We start from the raw sequence: 16,757 nt of genomic DNA, 5'->3' as shown, positions 1-16,757 counted from the left end.
TCTGTGGTTGATGACATTGTCTGAAGATGTCCTTTATGTGTGAACTGGGAAGAGTTTCCAACAGCCACAGACATTTTTTTCTACCTTTGACTTAGATTCTGCAAGTGGGAGTGATTGCAATTTTTTGTAAAAGTGAACAATTCCACTATAATGCTCCCCTATAGGACAACACATGTGATTTCTCTGTCTTACCCAGTGCAGAGGATGGACTTAGTTTGGTAGATAATGGTGAGGAAATGGGTGGATTGTCTCTGGTTCTCTGTATTTTGCAGTGTGCACCTTGGCCATGACAAAAAGCTGTGACTCATCAGAGCACTTTCTATATAAAGTCCCTATTTTTTTTTTTTTTGTCCTTCACAATCTTGTAACAGCAGGCAAAGGAAAATAATGGAGTTATGCCGTTGTCTAGACCACAGCAGTAAAGAGGATGAATCATCCTCTGCAAAAATTTGGTTTCTTTCTAGGACACCCAAGGATCCAGCTAGAGCCTTCCTTTACATTGGTACTTCTGATCACACTCCATCTGACAAGTTCACCACTTCACTCCAGCTCCTGAGACTTGGCTGCAACTTGGGGGCCCTTAAGCAATGTGACAGAGTAACTCCTTGGGCCCTCGGTCTCAAGGGACCTTAAGTTTCAGATCTGTGACTACTTAAGTCCCACAGTGTCTCCCAATCTCACACCTCATGAGCTCCAAGGACTTCAGAGTCACAACAGAGACAGGTGACACATTGCTGAAAAACACTCCCCTGTCCATTATTTTGAGGCAGGACAGATAAAGAATGTGGTGTGCTGGGACTTGTAACTTACTGTGATTTTATAGAAAAATGTGTCTGGGAAAAGCTCAGGGAGAAATGTACACCTGTCATTCCTCATCAGATACTGGCTCAGAAAAATCTCTCCTTGTTGTACGATGCTTATCTACACCCTTAACAAAGCTGTTCCTTCTACGACCTGTGACTCAATATTAAGTCTTTGGTGAGACTGGCCTATCCCTGTTTAAACACAGGGGACACCGAGTGCCATTTTTTCCTGGATAGATTAACCCTCTTGTTAAATATGTGGAAAGATCAAATGTCGTGTTGCTTTAATAGCTGATAAAAGCTCTGTCATGGGAATGTACCTTGTTTTTTGGTTGAAATGGATTAGATTAGCCTTTTGATTTTTTTCCAGATCTAGTTTCTTTTATGTTTCCATTAAAGAGGCTTTCTGCTCTTAATGCACTGCTGTGGACGTGCTTTCTTTCAGGCACCATGTGATTCTTGCAGTTTCCCTATACACCTTCTCCCTCTGCAAGCATCATTTCTGCTGCTAGATCTTCCTTGCATTCAAAGGACCACTGCTGATGGATCACTGGACACCACACACATTCCTATTGTGATGGCCCAAGCTGTGAAATGAAACTGGCCAGCAGTTTCTCATTTGGGCATCAAGGACTGCTGAGCTTTCTGTGACCAAACTAGGCATAGCTCTTTGCCTCATGCCAAGCACCCTCAGTGCAGCAAACCAAATGGAGGCACCTTGCAACCAGAACAAAACCCCAAACCACCAAGAAAGCAACATGGCTGTAGGTTGTTTTTTTCTCTTGTCTTAAATGTTAAAAACAGGCAAGCTGGGACGAGCTTCCTTGATGGCAGAGCTGTAGGATGGGGGAGGGCAGTGGGAGGCATTAAAAAATAAACAAATCCCAAAACAAAGCCAAAATCAATTACAAGATATAAGTATAGCTATTTGGTCTCTAGTTCTCTAACATCAGCTTTTAGAGTGGTGAATCATCTACCTCTCCAGCAGCACAAAATGATCCTGGAAGGGCTTCTGAGTAATACAAACCATATGATGAGTCCCTTTGCTTTCTATGATGTAAGGAACAGTCCTTCACCTTTCACCCCAAAACTTCTAGCAGGTATGAGAAAGACCCCTTCCTTCTGTAATTACAGATGCTTCAGTCTTCCCTTTTTATAGAAAACTTTGAACTGAAATTCACAACTGTGAATATACCAGGGGGATTACATATATATTTATATATATATATATATATATATATGGAACTTTTAGATATATATACACACATATATATGTATTTGTCCCCACCCTCCCTTCCCCCTGCTCCATTCTATCACTTCTTTGCGAGAAGGAGGGAGAATGTTAACTGATAGTCACTTGCAGAAGTTTATCACATTTATTTTTCTCCTCTCCGGAGCACTTAGGTGATTGGTTTTGGTCCATATTCCAGCCGTTAACAGCCACTCGGAGTACTCTTTGGGAGCCCAAGCTATGCTGGGATGACAGCCCAGCCTACACATGAAGGGTGTCTCCTCTTCATTTGACAGGTATGTGTGAGAAATTCTTTTGGTAGCTTCAACACATTTCCCAGTGGCAGCACATATAAATTCATCCAAGCAAACTGGAAGCCTTGAGCAAATCCCTTCTGTGTTGCTATTGTTTATGGGGTGTTGTGTCATGAGACTTGCACAGAAAATAAGAGCACTCTATTTCCATAGGAAAGCCTTCCAAGAACAAAAAAAAAAAAAAACAAAAAAGAAGAAGAAGCATAATCTGATGTCTTGTCCTATGTGAGATAAGGAAAGTCAAACTGCATGTTTATTAGGGAAAAAAAATGACAAAAACCCCCAAAACTGAAACAAACCAAAAAGAAAGAAAAACTCAAGGGAGACTTTGTAGGAACAGTGAAGTAGTGCATAAGTCCAGGCTTTTTCCCCTTTGCTTTCCTGCCAGCACCACTTCTGCCTGTTTGTTTTGTTAAGGTGCTTCAGGTCCTGTGTGGTCTTCAAGCTAAGTGGCGACCTCAAGTACTGCTCCTGTCTTGCTGCTTCCCCTCTCAAACCATGCCGACTATCAGATGTTTCTACCCTGGACCCACAGAGGGGGTGCACCTGTTTCCTTCAGCACTCATCTTCTTGGTATATTTGTTCATCCAGTTCCTGGGATTCAAGGTGCTCGAGGCGGTCTGTCCGGCCACTCATGATCTCATCTGGGGTCTTCATGAACCTGCAAAACAGAGAAACGAGCACATTTCTTAGGGGTCTTCATCAAATTCATTATCTTCATCAAGTTGTTGAGACCCCTGAGCTCTACAGCTCCCAAGATAATCTTTGCTGTATCTTCCCAAAGCCTTAGTATTTCCCAGCTTCTCCCCAGTTATCTTCCCTCCTCCATACCTTGAAAGGAAACAAAAAAATCACTGGCATTTACCCCAGCTTCTTGAAAGTTCAAATCTGAACCACAGACTTTTTCAAAAAACATAGTTTTTTTTGAAGAATGATATTTATTTCTTCTCCCTCATATTGTTTGCTGTTGTCATGTCAGATGACAACTTGGCCCAGGTACACTCGTGTGGTGTCTGGTGACAGAGACATGAAAGGTCTTTATGATCAGCATATTTCAAAGCACAAGCCCTTGCAAGGTGTGGGGAGGCTGCTGATACACCTCATCCACTGGCCCAGGATGTCTGCTCATCCCTGCTGTTCCAGCTGAGTGTTCCTCAGAGCCCTGCAGAAGCACCAGGACTGACTGCCCGAGGGGTTTGTGAAACAAAGCCTCTCCTCCATCCCTTCCCATCTCAGCCCAGAAAGCTGTCACAGGGTCCCTGGTTCTGTTTTGTTGCTAACGCTGTAGTTATTGTTGTTTGTGTGCCTTGTTATACATACTAGTAAAGAACTGTTATTCCTATCCCCAGATCTCTTCCTGAGAGCCCCTTGACTTCAAAATTATAGTAATTCGGAGGGAGGGGATCTACATTTTCCTTCCAAGGGAAGCTCCTGCCCTCCCTAGCAGACACCTGTCTTCCTAACCAAGACAGTGAGTGAGAAGAACATGAAACACCAAAGGAACAGAGGGGGGAAAAGCCAAGGTCCAAGCCAGAACAAGCTCTAGGAAACTGAAAAGGCCCTGAAGGGAAAAGGCTTAGGGCTAGGGAACTGTAAGCAAAGACAGTCTCTTCTGGTGTGCTTGTAGCAACTGTGACTGCAGTGAGGCAGCATCCTCTGTAATGAATGCCATGGCTCCCAGCATCAGTGTCACAAGGCAGTAAGTCTGCAGGGTGCTGGAGACAGAAACTGCATCTGGGGAGGCATGGCAGCAGCAGGAAATGAGAAAGGACATCTACCAGCCTGCAGTTTAATTCTGTGGTCTTGGTTTTTGCCAGGATGCTTTTGTGTATTACTGCACAGAGGTAGCACAGAAAGGCTCTGCTTTTTCCTTTTTAATTTAATGGTGTAGGAAGAGAGAGTGGCACAGGAAGGATGAAATCCTGTTTTCAACACAAATCAGTTTCCCAACTCCCAAGCACTTCTGGAGAAATTAGGATGAAAGATGCTTATGCTGGAAGTGGTACAAAATTTCAGAGTCTTTCATAAACAACATACTGGTTAACATGCAGCAGTATGAAATGCGTTAATCATAAGAGCTGATTTTACTTCAGGTTGATGATATGTTCAGTATCCTTTCCCCAGTAAAAACCAAAACAACCAACAAGTATCACTGACTCACATGAAAGAATGCTCACTGCTGAAGCCTCTCAGCAAACATACAGCATAGCCTGGAACTAACGTTTTGCCATTCCCTCTAATTTTGGAAATCATGTGCATATATGCATTTAGGGAAAGAAAACAAACAAACAAAAAAAAAGGACTATGACTCACTGCTGTGTCACTGCTGGAAAAATGCTGCTGCTACAAACGGTGTTACAGTGGTGAAAACTTCATATGCAGGAGTGGTGAATCAGTGCCTGGCTACACACTGAAAACACACCAAAGCCCATGGCCAGACTGTGCCCTGATTTAAACCCTGTCACTGTCTTGTTGCTCTTGCATGAGGATGAAATCAAAACACAGAGTGGTCCCACTGCCCTTATCCTTTCTATGTGGGGCATGGGCTGATGTGAACTGCAGTTCAGGATTTTGGGCATTCCTGCTGGTCTGCGCTTTAAGTCACATCAAGGAAACCACAGAGTGGGTATTTCTAATAGCATTTGATTACATTAAAAACAAACAAACAATCAACAACTCAGGACTGCATGAAAATTTAGAAATACTGTCTGTGACCTATTTTGTTGCAGAAAACACCCAGCCAACCTATTAGAAATCTTCTTACTCCGTCTTACTTAAAGCTCTAAACAGATATCTGCAGATGACAACTGCCTGCACAATAAAGTCACATTTCCTATTATTTCTGTGCTTGTGAGGAATAGCCAAGAAGGGAACATTATTGACTTGATTTTTTGCAGCTGTTCTTTTTCTCTTCAGATATAAATAGGTCTAAGAAAACAACATCAAAAAGTTTTTACTGGGAATTGTGCAAAGAAATCTTTTGCTGGTTTTTTTTCTCCTAGTTTCCAAAGGAAATGAAGTTTATATAGCTCAAATTTTATGCTCTCTGGTGACCTTTGAATTTGTTGGTCAATTTAGCCAAGTCTTACAGGTCTCCAAGGGCATTAAGTTACAACCATTTTGAGAAAATAGGCAGCTGGGGTGAGAAGAGATGGACTCCATCTTTTGTGTATGTCCCCACTGAAGGAAAGGCTTCAAGAGAAGCACATTCAGTGTTCAGCATCAGGAATTCCCCCAAGGCAATACAGTCTTTACACAAGACCAGGGAGACACAGGTACCTTTGGTACTGATGGAGCAACCTTGTTTTAACTTTATACCAGAAAAACAGTTACTATCAAGCACTGGACTTTGCCCATGCCTGCTACTTTCCTTCACTCTTCTTCCTGCATCTATGTTTCCTTCTAAGAGCTGACATAATCAAGTCATCCCACAGAACCCTTTTCAGCTGAAGATAGTTTGAGTGCTAATGCAGTTCTGTTAGCTATTTAAGAAAACGAGTTCCAAGATTGTCTTCCTATTGTTACCATTTCCAAGCACACTGCTAGATCCAGGCCACTGACAGCAAAGCAGTCTTTGGTTTGAGTTCAGTGCGCTGAGGGTCAGGCGTGCACTAGGATTTGCTTGTGTTGTCTGAAGAGAACTGGAGTGCTCTCATTCTGTGCCATCTGCACTCAAGTTTGTACAAATAGCTCCCTGTTTTAATGCTGTTTCAGGCTCTCTTTCCTAAATTCTTGGTTGTATCATCCAATCCGATGCATTGGGCTTTATGAACAGCTCTTGCAGCAACCTCTCTTCCTTCAAGGCAGCACCAAAGATGTGGTCATCAAGTGCTTCTCTTCTGTGATGCCCCTGAGGAAATGCCTAATCCCTGCTCAGCTTTCACTGGCAGCTGTGTTTGACAAGTCCATTTGGAGTAGGTTTTCCAGCAGTTTGGCTGAATCATTTATCTAAGGCCTTAAACAATGGCACAGCCTTGCACAAAGCAGTGAAAATACTTCTGTTGTCTCCACTGACCATTGAGACAGACCCGTGCTTTTGTAAATTGGAGTGGTTGCCTTGAAAGCTGGAAAGCACTGCTCTAGATAGCTTTTACAAATGTATGGCCATCTGCACCTGTGTTACAACTATGGCAATGAGGTATCCCACACGCAATTCCATCCTCCATCCTCTAAAACTAATTTCCATAGAAAGAAATGGCAAAGAAAGAAAATTACCTGAACAAAAGCCTTTGTCCTGGCTCCTTCCGGATGATATTTAGTTTGTAGTAGTGGCGTAGGGCTCTGGACATTTTCTCATAAGTCATATTTGTTCTGTTCTGGTTTTTTTTCAAAAGAAAAAAGGGAAAAAATGTGGTGAGATGATTCATTAAAACCTTTCTAAGCCCCAAAATGAGTTGCAGAAGTATCACAGCTACCTAGAGTAACCAAGACAGTTCAAGAAATTACATGTACCATTTTTTGCTGTTTGCAGGCCCGTTCTACCCCCACAGCCCTCATCACCAAAGTTTTGTGGGTCTCTTTCCACTTAGAGCAATTTAAGCAAGGAGTCTAACAAAAATTCCAAGCAAGGCTTTTCTACAGTTTCTTGGAATACAGATAACAAAAGACTTAATTAACTACAAAAGGAGACATTAGATGGAGGGAGATGCTTATGCCAAGTGGGATGTGACAGGCCTGTTCCTAATGAAAACACCTATTGTAAAAGCCTGGAAATAGTGGCTAATAAGCTGAATCTGTCAGCAATCCCTGCTTGGAGCACTGTTCCTCTGGGATTCCCCTGCATAAACTAGTTAATGCTCACAGAGCACTGTTTCTCCTCTTACACAGGTGTAAATCAAGAAGCCAGTTGGGTAGTACATCTGCTTCTGACAGATCCTCCCCTACATTCTGGGAGCTGTTGGCCCCAAAGGCCATGGCCAGAGCACTGAGGTATACTGAAGTGTGAGATGATTCATTAAAACCTTCCTAAGCCCCCAAACGAGATGGCCCTGTTGAAGCTGAGTGTCACAAGACAGAAGTGACGGGCATTGAGAGAGCTGTATGTGGGCAGCCCCCAAATTAGTGACTTGGAAGAGCAGGATCAGCCCCTTAGGCTATGTCTACATGAAGAGCATTTTTCTGGTCCAAGGAGCAGTGGTTTCTGTCTAGCAGAGAGACAACCCTGCTGGCAAAGCTGTGTGTGCACAAGTGTAAAGCAGCTACTTGCCATGGGCAAAAAAATGCCAAACCAGTAGAAGCATGTTTTTGTTCTGGGACCTTCCATGTCAGGAGCTTGGATTCATCAAAGGAGACTGATCCACCTGCCTAAAATGCCCAGTAAGAGCAGGCCCCCTCTGCTTGCCCTGACTACAATAACTCTGCTAAGAGAGGCCACATCAAGAGCTCCCGTGGCAATGAAATATTACTATGGATAAAGTTTTCCCTGCAAAATCTAGACTCCTCATTGGGAACCTCCCTGAAATACTGAGTGTGCTTCTTCCATTTCTTATATGATGAAAGGCCACTGTGTTGCCCAAGTGGACAATGGTCTGAAGGAGCTTGTTTTAGACACCCAGCATGAGACACGATGGCATGGCCCAATTATTAAACGTGCAAGTTGGTAAGTTTCATAAAATTCCCATTAGCCCATATCTCCAGCATGTTCAGAACCATGTGGATGACAGCACAACCCTCTGGTGTGACAGCTGCTCCTCCCAGTTTTGTGTTGTCTGAGAATCTGTCCCATCATCCAAGTCATTAATGGACATACAGTACTGACCCCAGAATCAGTCCCAGGGGTAAAATGACTAGCGACTGGATTTTGTGCCATTGATCACCATCTTTTCAGCCCAGCAAATCAGCCACTTTTCAATCTACCTCACTGTATTCTTGTCTAGGTCATTCATACTTAATTAGTCTGTCTTTGAAGCTGTTATGAGGCTCAAAAGCCTTTCTAAAATCAAGATAAGCTACATACACAATTCTCCCTGAATCTACTGTGCCAATAATTTTGTTGTAGATAGATATCACAGTGGCCAAGTATGATTTCCCTTTTATAAACCCATGCTGATTATTCATACATTCATTTGAATATACTTATATACATATACAGAAATATCTATACATAACTCAGCCCCTAACTGTGAAAATCAGTGATAGCTTTCCAAAGACCAAAGCAGGAACTGCACTCTTAGAAAGAAGTACATAATACTGAACATTTGGTGTCTGTTACAGGCCAGCGTGTGGACTCCAGGAGTTGCTGCAGACAGGAACACAGAAAGCTCCTGCTCTGTAGTACAGAGCTCCTTGTAAACTACATCTCATCAGAATATCCTCAGCATCAGGTTTTGAGAAGAAGTAAGATGCCTTGAGAGAAGGACTGTTAATTCTTGCACTCCTTGTAATTTTGTAATTTCCTGCATTTATAACAAAAGGTCTTTAAACTAAACCAACAAGTTCTTTATATGAAGATTAGGTTTTGGTGCTTCAGGATGAATGCTTTCTATTTCTAATGTATATAGAACAAAAGATTACAGCTTTCCAGCAGTAATTTATATGCCATCCTTTCTTCTCCTGTTTATAACTGAATCCTGTGATGCTACAAGAGGCAAAATGCTGCAGGAGGAAAATTGAATTGCTTCCTTACCTTGTGGTTTCCCCACAGACGGGCCAGCCCATTGGGATCCACTATCCGAAATATTTTGGATTCCTTATCTTCCCATCGGATGAAATTTTCGTACCGGCTATCAGAAAGCAGCTGATAAACATAATCCCAAAGCAACCTACAGTCTGTGAAGAAAGAAGCAAGACAATAATTACTTTTCCTTTTTTTTTCCCTTGGGATTAATTCTGGAAACTTTCTGGGTGAATGTGTAGTGAAAGGACAGTTGGGATCAGGGCTGAAACAGCTGCCGTGACCTGAAATGAAAATGGCTTGGCTCGTATCAAGTAATGTTTGCAAAATGGACTACAACATACAGCCTCTTCTGATGCATCCCAGTTCTCCTGACACTGACAGAGCTTCTCCATCTCATCAAAAGCTGTGTGAGGTGACCTGCTGGTCTTAGTTGTGTGTTTATGGTTGTACTGAAGCACATAAAGCTCACACTGTTGGCCCTGATGCTGTTGCTGGCTGTTTAAGTGGAGAAATCATGAATCCTGCAACCTGCTCTCCCTGCTTGAGGCTGCCCCTTTCTGTGCTAACATGTGAGTCTAAAGCACGGGCAATATTACAGCTTTCCTTTGTAGACTCCTTGTGATATAAAACTGACAGCTTATCCCATTTTCAATTTGATTTTTTGTTTTACTTTTTAAGGTTCCTGGAAAGAAACAACACTTAAGTATTATAATTACTTGAGTGCTATCAAGAGGTTAAATACTTTCTATTTGGATAATTGAATTCAAATTTCCTCTTGGCAAACACTCCTTAGGTCACTAATTAAAGGTCTAACAGACACTTAAGTTTTAGTTTAGTGTTTTTCAGTTTCATGGCAGTCTCTTGAGACTGAGGAAGCCAAGAGCTGAGCTGCTCTTACTTCCTGTTTGCAAAGTATGTGTGAAGCACAGAATAACTGTGAATATGGAATTTGGAATGTGGATTGTGCAGAGCTGGGGTTACTGCTGCTGTCAGAAACAACAGGGTTTTCACAGCTCAGCTATCCAGATTTCTAAGGTGGCTGTGGGGTTGCATTTTACTTTGAAAGCAATACCAGCCTCTGAGAAATGGCTTGTTGGAGTTGTTCAAGGGCTGGCAACCAAAGAAATCCAGCTTCTAAGTGTTAAAACCGATTCTTGTCAGCCTGTCTTTCTATTCTTCTCTGCCTTTCTGACAATGTTTTTGCACACACACATACACACACACACATTAGAAAAGAGCTTATTTTCTAGACTTCCTTTATGATTCAAGACAAGGGAGATTATATTGCTCTTCTGGTTTGTGCCTTTTAATATTGTGGGAGGTTTTCAGACAAAAGGATAGTAAGGCTGTTAAATGGTTCTTTGACACACATGCAATTAATTCTAGAACCCTTTCAATGCAAGAAATTTATAGAAAATGTCTTTTTTAATGCAAGAATCCTTGGGGTCAGCTGGAGGGATGGTGCTCCTGGAGAAGCCAGTCAATGTCATGCTTTGTCATATTCTTGAATGTTCAGCCAGAGCAGACAACCTCCAATTGCAACACCTTATAGCTCATATTTACAGTTCTGCAGAGATATGATTTATACTCCTCTTTACTTTCACCTCAATTTTTGCAATAGGCAAAGTTATTTTTAATTTCTCTCTCACGTTCAGACACACACCCTGGGCCCCTCTTCTGCACAAAACCAAAGAAGCAGACAAAAAAAGCAACCTGAGATTTCTAGGTGGAAACAAAGAGAGCTTCAGGTACTAAGAAGAGGCAGGATTCAAGTGCAGATTTGGTTTTTTATTGTTCCCTTAGTTTTTAGGATGAATTTAGGCTAAGCTTGAATATAAATACACCTTTTCATTTGTATAAATACAAATGAGAACTACTCAGATCTGCATCTTGAGAGCTTCACAAGAAAAACTGTAAGTGATCAAGGGCCCCATCCCTTATTCTCAACTGATTGAGCTGCTCAGGCTTGCAGAGGTATTTAGTAGGTTGGTGGAATTTGCAAAAAACCACAACTACCCAAGTATCTGAGACTCCTGTTTGCTTCAATGATAAAACCAAAAATCCTTGAAAACTCTGCTTGGTTCCTACAACCACTTAAAAACATGATTTAAATCATATGGCTGTCTATCAGCAAATTTAGATATATGATCCAGTTGTATTTACATAATTTACTGAGCATCAGGGCAACTGTGGTAACTGTCTAAAGACACTGCAAATAGGAAATAAAAAGCATTAAACACCAGTAGAAAATATTCAGGCTCACTCCATTTCTTCTCCTCAGAGCTGAGAGTTCCACACACACAGTTAACGTGGAGCAGCTGATGCTTTGCAGCACACTTTACTTATGTATGAGCTCTGCTTGCACAGGACCTAAAGCAACCTGCCTTCCTTCTAGTTTCACTTGGGACACATTTAGGAATTTGAGCACAGGAACTTAAGGGATTTTTGTTTGTTTTTAACCAGAAATGGTTGCCCTACATATCTTTCTCAAGACTGCACAGTAAAAGAAATATGAGGTCCTGGAGGGTTCTCCCTGACTGACAGAAGATCAGCAATTAAATGATCTACTAGTAGAGACCATCTTTAATAGGACAGTAGAGACAATGAGTCGAGGATACCTGGTAACTCTTAAGATTGAAATTGGATTATAATAGAATGAAATTGGATTATAGTAGAGCCCATTTGCAAGCCTGTGAAATTAGTCAAAACCCAACAAGAGGCAAGGCTACAAAATTATTTCAAAAGGAGCTTTTCTGCTAGGAAAAGAGGCACCTTCACAAAAGGCTGCTGGAGATGATAAACAACGTGCTCAGGGCACAGTGTGGGATTCTTGGGGCTGCCATGTGCTGGGCTGGCAGTTGGGACTTTGATGATCCTTGTGGGTGCCTTCCAACTCAGGATGCTCTATGATTCTATGATACAGAAAGTTGCATTCTCCAGGAAGGCCAAAAGTGTGATGTGTATTTTTAGGAAGGACAGAGGAAATGGAGAGAAGGACTTGTATGTGGATAGTTGTTTTGTAAATGTCAATTATTTGTATGAGGAAAGTCTGGATGGTGGAAATGAATCCATGAAGGCTCAATCTCTTCCTTGGCTGTCAGAAGGCCTCCAAAGGAGCTGCTGCATGAGGGGACTCTCCACAGGGTGTGTGTTGGCTAGTGAATAATAGCAAGAAAGTACATGGATGTTGCTGAGGCCAAGCAAGTTTTGAAGTGTGGGAGATTCAGTAGGGGAGTTGAGGTAGGGCTGGTACCTGTTTGGGTATGCTGTGATTTCCTGCCTTTTGGCTAGAATAAGCTTACTATAAGCTTACTTAAGCAACTATGCCTCCCTAGCACAGGGAAACATCATTTCCCCCTAGCACACACAAACTTTTTTTTAAAAATGGACTCAGATAGTTGAACTTTGTACAGTCTGCAGCTACAGAGATTCAGCTGCAGATAGAGCTGAGACTGAGAGGCTTTAAGGTGTTGTAGCTGGAGTAGGAAGGTGGTGAATGGCCCAGCAATGTGGAAAGGACTCCTAAACACTGGGACTTCCATGCCCTACCATTTTCTCAGCTGTAATACTAAGCAAGTCTGAACTAAGTAATTACCTGGGAATTAGGGCAAATTGCAGCTTCTAATGGAGAGGTATGGATACAGCGTTCCTCCTGCAGCTAATGCTTCTAGAGGGACTTTTATAGTTATGCACAAGGTAGTGATAAGGTGCAGAGTACTTAGCTGGTTCTCAAATTGTCTGCCATAAGCACTGCCCTACATGTGCAAGAGGCAGCAGTTTCCCACTCCTGCTAATAAAAACTATGCTATTATTAATTGATTAGGCACAGTCTTCTGAATACACACCTAAAGAATACCAGTGTTTAAATACTTCCTAATAGCTATAATATAATAATAAATATCCCTTAGTATTGAATTGCCATCTCAGAATGATCTGTAAATGAAACATTTTGGATCTTAGTTTCCTAGTATTTTGATATTTGTCCAGCTGTTACAAATGACTTCTCCAGTATCATTTGGCCAACATCATCTTCATGTTGCAGTAGTGAGATGTCTCGCATCTGTACTCCCCAGGACTAAATAATGCTGTTAACAATATAGGCATTTGCATGCTAAAGACCTCTCTTGTTCAGGATATAACATTCCCCTGCACCAAAATATTACTTAAAACACATGCTGTATCTGAGCCCTCTATTGTTTAAATGAGGCCCATGGTGCAGAGCTGGCCCTCTTCATGTAGCAACTACCAAAAACCTCCCATAACCACAGAAATGTTTTGCAAGACCTACCCACATCTTGCACTGAAGAGCATTATATAAAAAGTGTTTGATCTGGCTGATGACTGCCTTGGAACCCAACATGGCTCCACACAGGAAGAGATGCCAAAGGAACGTTGTCATTCTCCCTCTGACATCAGCTGAGGCCTTATCCCTTGCTGTGTAGGTTAGCCTAAAATCTCTCCAGCATATCATTTGACTTAAATGGTTCTGTGATTTCTACCAGCTGAAGAGTTCTCCCAACCTCAGCCTCCTTTAATTTTCACAAGGTGTCTTGTGTTTCAGCTGCATTTGTTCAGAGTGAAGCAAACAATGACTGTTCGCAACTGAAACTAATGAACAGAACCCTGGAAGTTCTCTGGCCCTCTGGTTTCTCTAAGTACACCTGAAGTGTGTGTGAAGACAGCATGGTGATGCTCACAGCGTCAAAATCATAAACTGATATAATTCACAATCACTGGAGCTGGGGAAAGGCTTTGGTCCTAGAAGGTCTCTGACCTTGGGAATGCCACTGTCAGAGTTCTGGGAATGGTCTGACTGGGGAATTTCCTTAACAGACATGCTGCAGGAGCATTATGCCGTGCTGAGATACAATCCAGCTTTAAGATCTATCCATGACATATTAATTTTAGCAGACAAAACCAAAAGAAAAAAGTAACCAAGCCCATGGTTAAGGGTTCAAATGGCTCTGAGGCCTGGGGGAGAACTGACCGATCCTGAGATTGAGCATCCTGGTAACCAATGTCTGCTAATCCACATCCAGGTCACCAAGGGAAAATAGTTTTCTTTCTGTGAATGTTGCACTGGAAGCAGGATAGTAAGATGGTACAGTAAAGCCAATGTTTTTTTGTGGAGAAACCTCTTGACAGACAACTGTTTGTTCAGCTCAGTAAATTCAAGCTGGGGCTGAGCAAAGAGGTTGCCAGATCACCCAATACAACAGTTGTATGTTGCTTCTGTCTTGTACCCAAACGCTGAGTGGGAGATCATGCAGAAGGAGAGCAGAAACCTGAGACTGTCATGCTGCTAACAGTTGTGCTGTGAGGTTGTAAAAATAACACAGCAAGCCAAGCTCTGTCTTTGGCATTAAAAACTTGTACAGGGAAGGAGGATCCAAAATATACCTCATGTGGTTGAAGAAAAGAGCACTGAAATCACAATGAATATGTAATAGATGGGTCACAGACCATTTGCTAGATGAAGACTTTGAAAGCTAAAGACTGTTGTATTAAAACCAGTCTTTTTTCTTCCTGTCCACTTCTGCTCCATGCCTCATTCCCACCAAATAGATGGGCATTTTCAGTATTCTCTTCAAGTGCTGTTCTTTTTCTGCTCCACCACAACAGTAGAAAAGACTCCTGCTAAAGAAACCTGTCTCTGATTCTCCTGTGGCTTTTCCTCAGCTTTACTGCTCATGAAAGGCAATGACTGGAAAAGAAATTCAACCTCTGCTTGTACACATACACTTTTTACAAACACCTCACAACCTCTTTGACATCAGAAAACTGGCCAAACATATTAATGATGGGAATTAAGAATGGTGTTTTACCTTCAGAATTGTACTTTAGAGAAGCTGGCAGGAATGACTTAACTGCATCAAAGGCATTCCCAACAAGGCTAATAATTTTTAAACCCCAGTGTGAGAATCTCTATTATCTTCTGATAGTACAGTCTTGGGTTTAGACTTTTGGTTTTTTCAAGAGCAAAAAAATCATTGTCTGTAATAGACTGCTTCCTATGAAACTCACTTTTGCATTCTCTCAGAAAGCCCAGAGTACTGTGGGAGGTGTGAGCACGGCTGGAAGACACAGCTCCTGGTGTGTTCCCAGGAAGGCCCTCCTGAAAGGACTTCATATATAAACTGGTGATTTCTGATGCATCCCTTGCCAAAAACTGAGATGTGACCTCCGCTTCTTGGGGTTAAAACTCCACATTAAGACATGATTTTCCCTTCCCTTCCCTTCCCTTCCCTTCCCTTCCCTTCCCTTCCCTTCCCTTCCCTTCCCTTCCCTTCCCTTCCCTTCCCTTCCCTTCCCTTCCCTTCCTTCCCTTCCCTTCCCTTCCCTTCCCTTCCCTTCCCTTCCCTTCCCTTCCCTTCCCTTCCCTCCCCTTCCCTTCCCTTCCCTTCCCTTCCCTTCCCTTCCCTTCCCTTCCCTTCCCTTCCCTTCCCTTCCCTTCCCTTCCCTTCCCTTCCCTTCCCTTCCCTTCCCTTCCCTTCCCTTCCCTTCCCTTCCCTTCCCTTCCCTTCCCTTCCCTTCCCTTCCCTTCCCAACACCCTTAGCAGTTTAATGGTTTGCATTTGAGTTATCATAAACTGATGTGTGTGCTTGTAAGTGATTGGTATTAAAGCCAGACTTAAATAGGCCTATCTCTGGAGACAGTGAAGTGTCAACACTGTAAACAAAGTGTGCTCTCCTGGTTTAACTAAGAGCATTCAAAGTGATCCACGTTTGCTTTGTTGAAGAAAATCTGAATTACTGAAACAACTCTAGCTTGAAGGAAGTACACAGGGAAAATAAGACACCTGTTTTCATTAAAAGGCAAGTTTCTTAAAAGAGAGTGTAACATCCTGCTGACCCCAATGGATGCTTAGGGTACTCTGAACCCACTTATCTGTCTAGCCATGGGATGTAAATGGGTGTTTGTGGTGGGTTTAGCACTGGCTAAAATCACCAGTGCACTTACTCATTTCTTGCTGTGAGATATGGATTAGAAGGGTAAAGCAGTGATATTTACTCATGGTTCTCACCCAACAATCAGATCACCCTGAGGTACACATCATATTCCATCTTTCTTACATCTTCCCCAAATGTCAATCAATGCAAAAGCAGCACAGTGCTGCAGTACAGTAACGAGAAGAATAAAATCTAAATGACTGAGCTTTTCTCTGGCTTGGTCAGTCCTGGCTTCTGAGTAGACCTGAACAAGACCTGACTGCAATTTCTGCTCCTGTAACTGTGCATTAAGAATGGAGACAGCTGTGAAGCAATACACTTCACAGAAAATCTACAACCATCTATCTAACCTATTGCTATTCAGCCATTGTTTGAGCTTGAGCGCCATTAGTTAAATTGGCAGGGAAGGCCCACTTTCATGCTGAAATTAATTGTTAATGCCATGTTAAGGAGACTCTCAAGGTAATAATGAAAACTCCTACGAATATGAGCTCTATGTGTATGACTCTCATCCACACTTCAGTCTCTCCAGCAGTCTGGGCTTCCACAGGGGCTCCAAGAGAAATGGCATGCAGTGGAAATATAAAAGTATACATGACTGCAAGAGCAAGTGATGAAACAAGGCCAGTGACATTATCACTGTCATATCCAAAGGGGAGTGACAGGCCAGCATTACACCATGATTTTCATGTTCTTGCAAGGCTCCAAACTGTTTGTATGAGCTGCTGTCCTACATGAAGGAAGGTCAGTTCCCTGGAAAACAGCTACTGGCCCCTACCACTTACAACTTAGAACTGCCAAAGTGAACCACTGTTTTAGCTCTCTCTAGGTTGCCAGCCTGT

At 42.4% G+C, this 16,757-nt stretch overlaps 1 protein-coding gene across 3 annotated transcripts in view; it reads right to left on the bottom strand.

Moving 5' to 3' along the window:
- Window positions 1-2,107: 2,107 nt before the first annotated feature.
- Window positions 2,108-16,757, bottom strand: part of ETV6 (ETS variant transcription factor 6) — a 123,611-nt gene continuing 108,961 nt past the window's right edge. For all 3 annotated transcript variants that reach the window (XM_014256016.2, XM_014256017.2, XM_088054963.1), the window contains 3 exons: window positions 8,974-9,116; window positions 6,564-6,664; window positions 2,108-3,009 (listed from right to left, as the gene is read on the bottom strand). In XM_014256016.2, the coding sequence (XP_014111491.1) occupies window positions 2,904-3,009; window positions 6,564-6,664; window positions 8,974-9,116 (350 nt within the window). In that variant the 3' untranslated portion in view covers window positions 2,108-2,903. The remainder of the gene's footprint in view (window positions 3,010-6,563; window positions 6,665-8,973; window positions 9,117-16,757) is intronic.

This window comes from Pseudopodoces humilis, chromosome 5 (genome assembly GCF_049639895.1).
Source record: "Pseudopodoces humilis isolate 2021_Gansu_Grassland_sample_001 chromosome 5, ASM4963989v1, whole genome shotgun sequence".
In the NCBI taxonomy this organism is placed as follows: domain Eukaryota; kingdom Metazoa; phylum Chordata; class Aves; order Passeriformes; family Paridae; genus Pseudopodoces; species Pseudopodoces humilis.
This window is presented reverse-complemented; position numbering and strand designations above follow the sequence as displayed.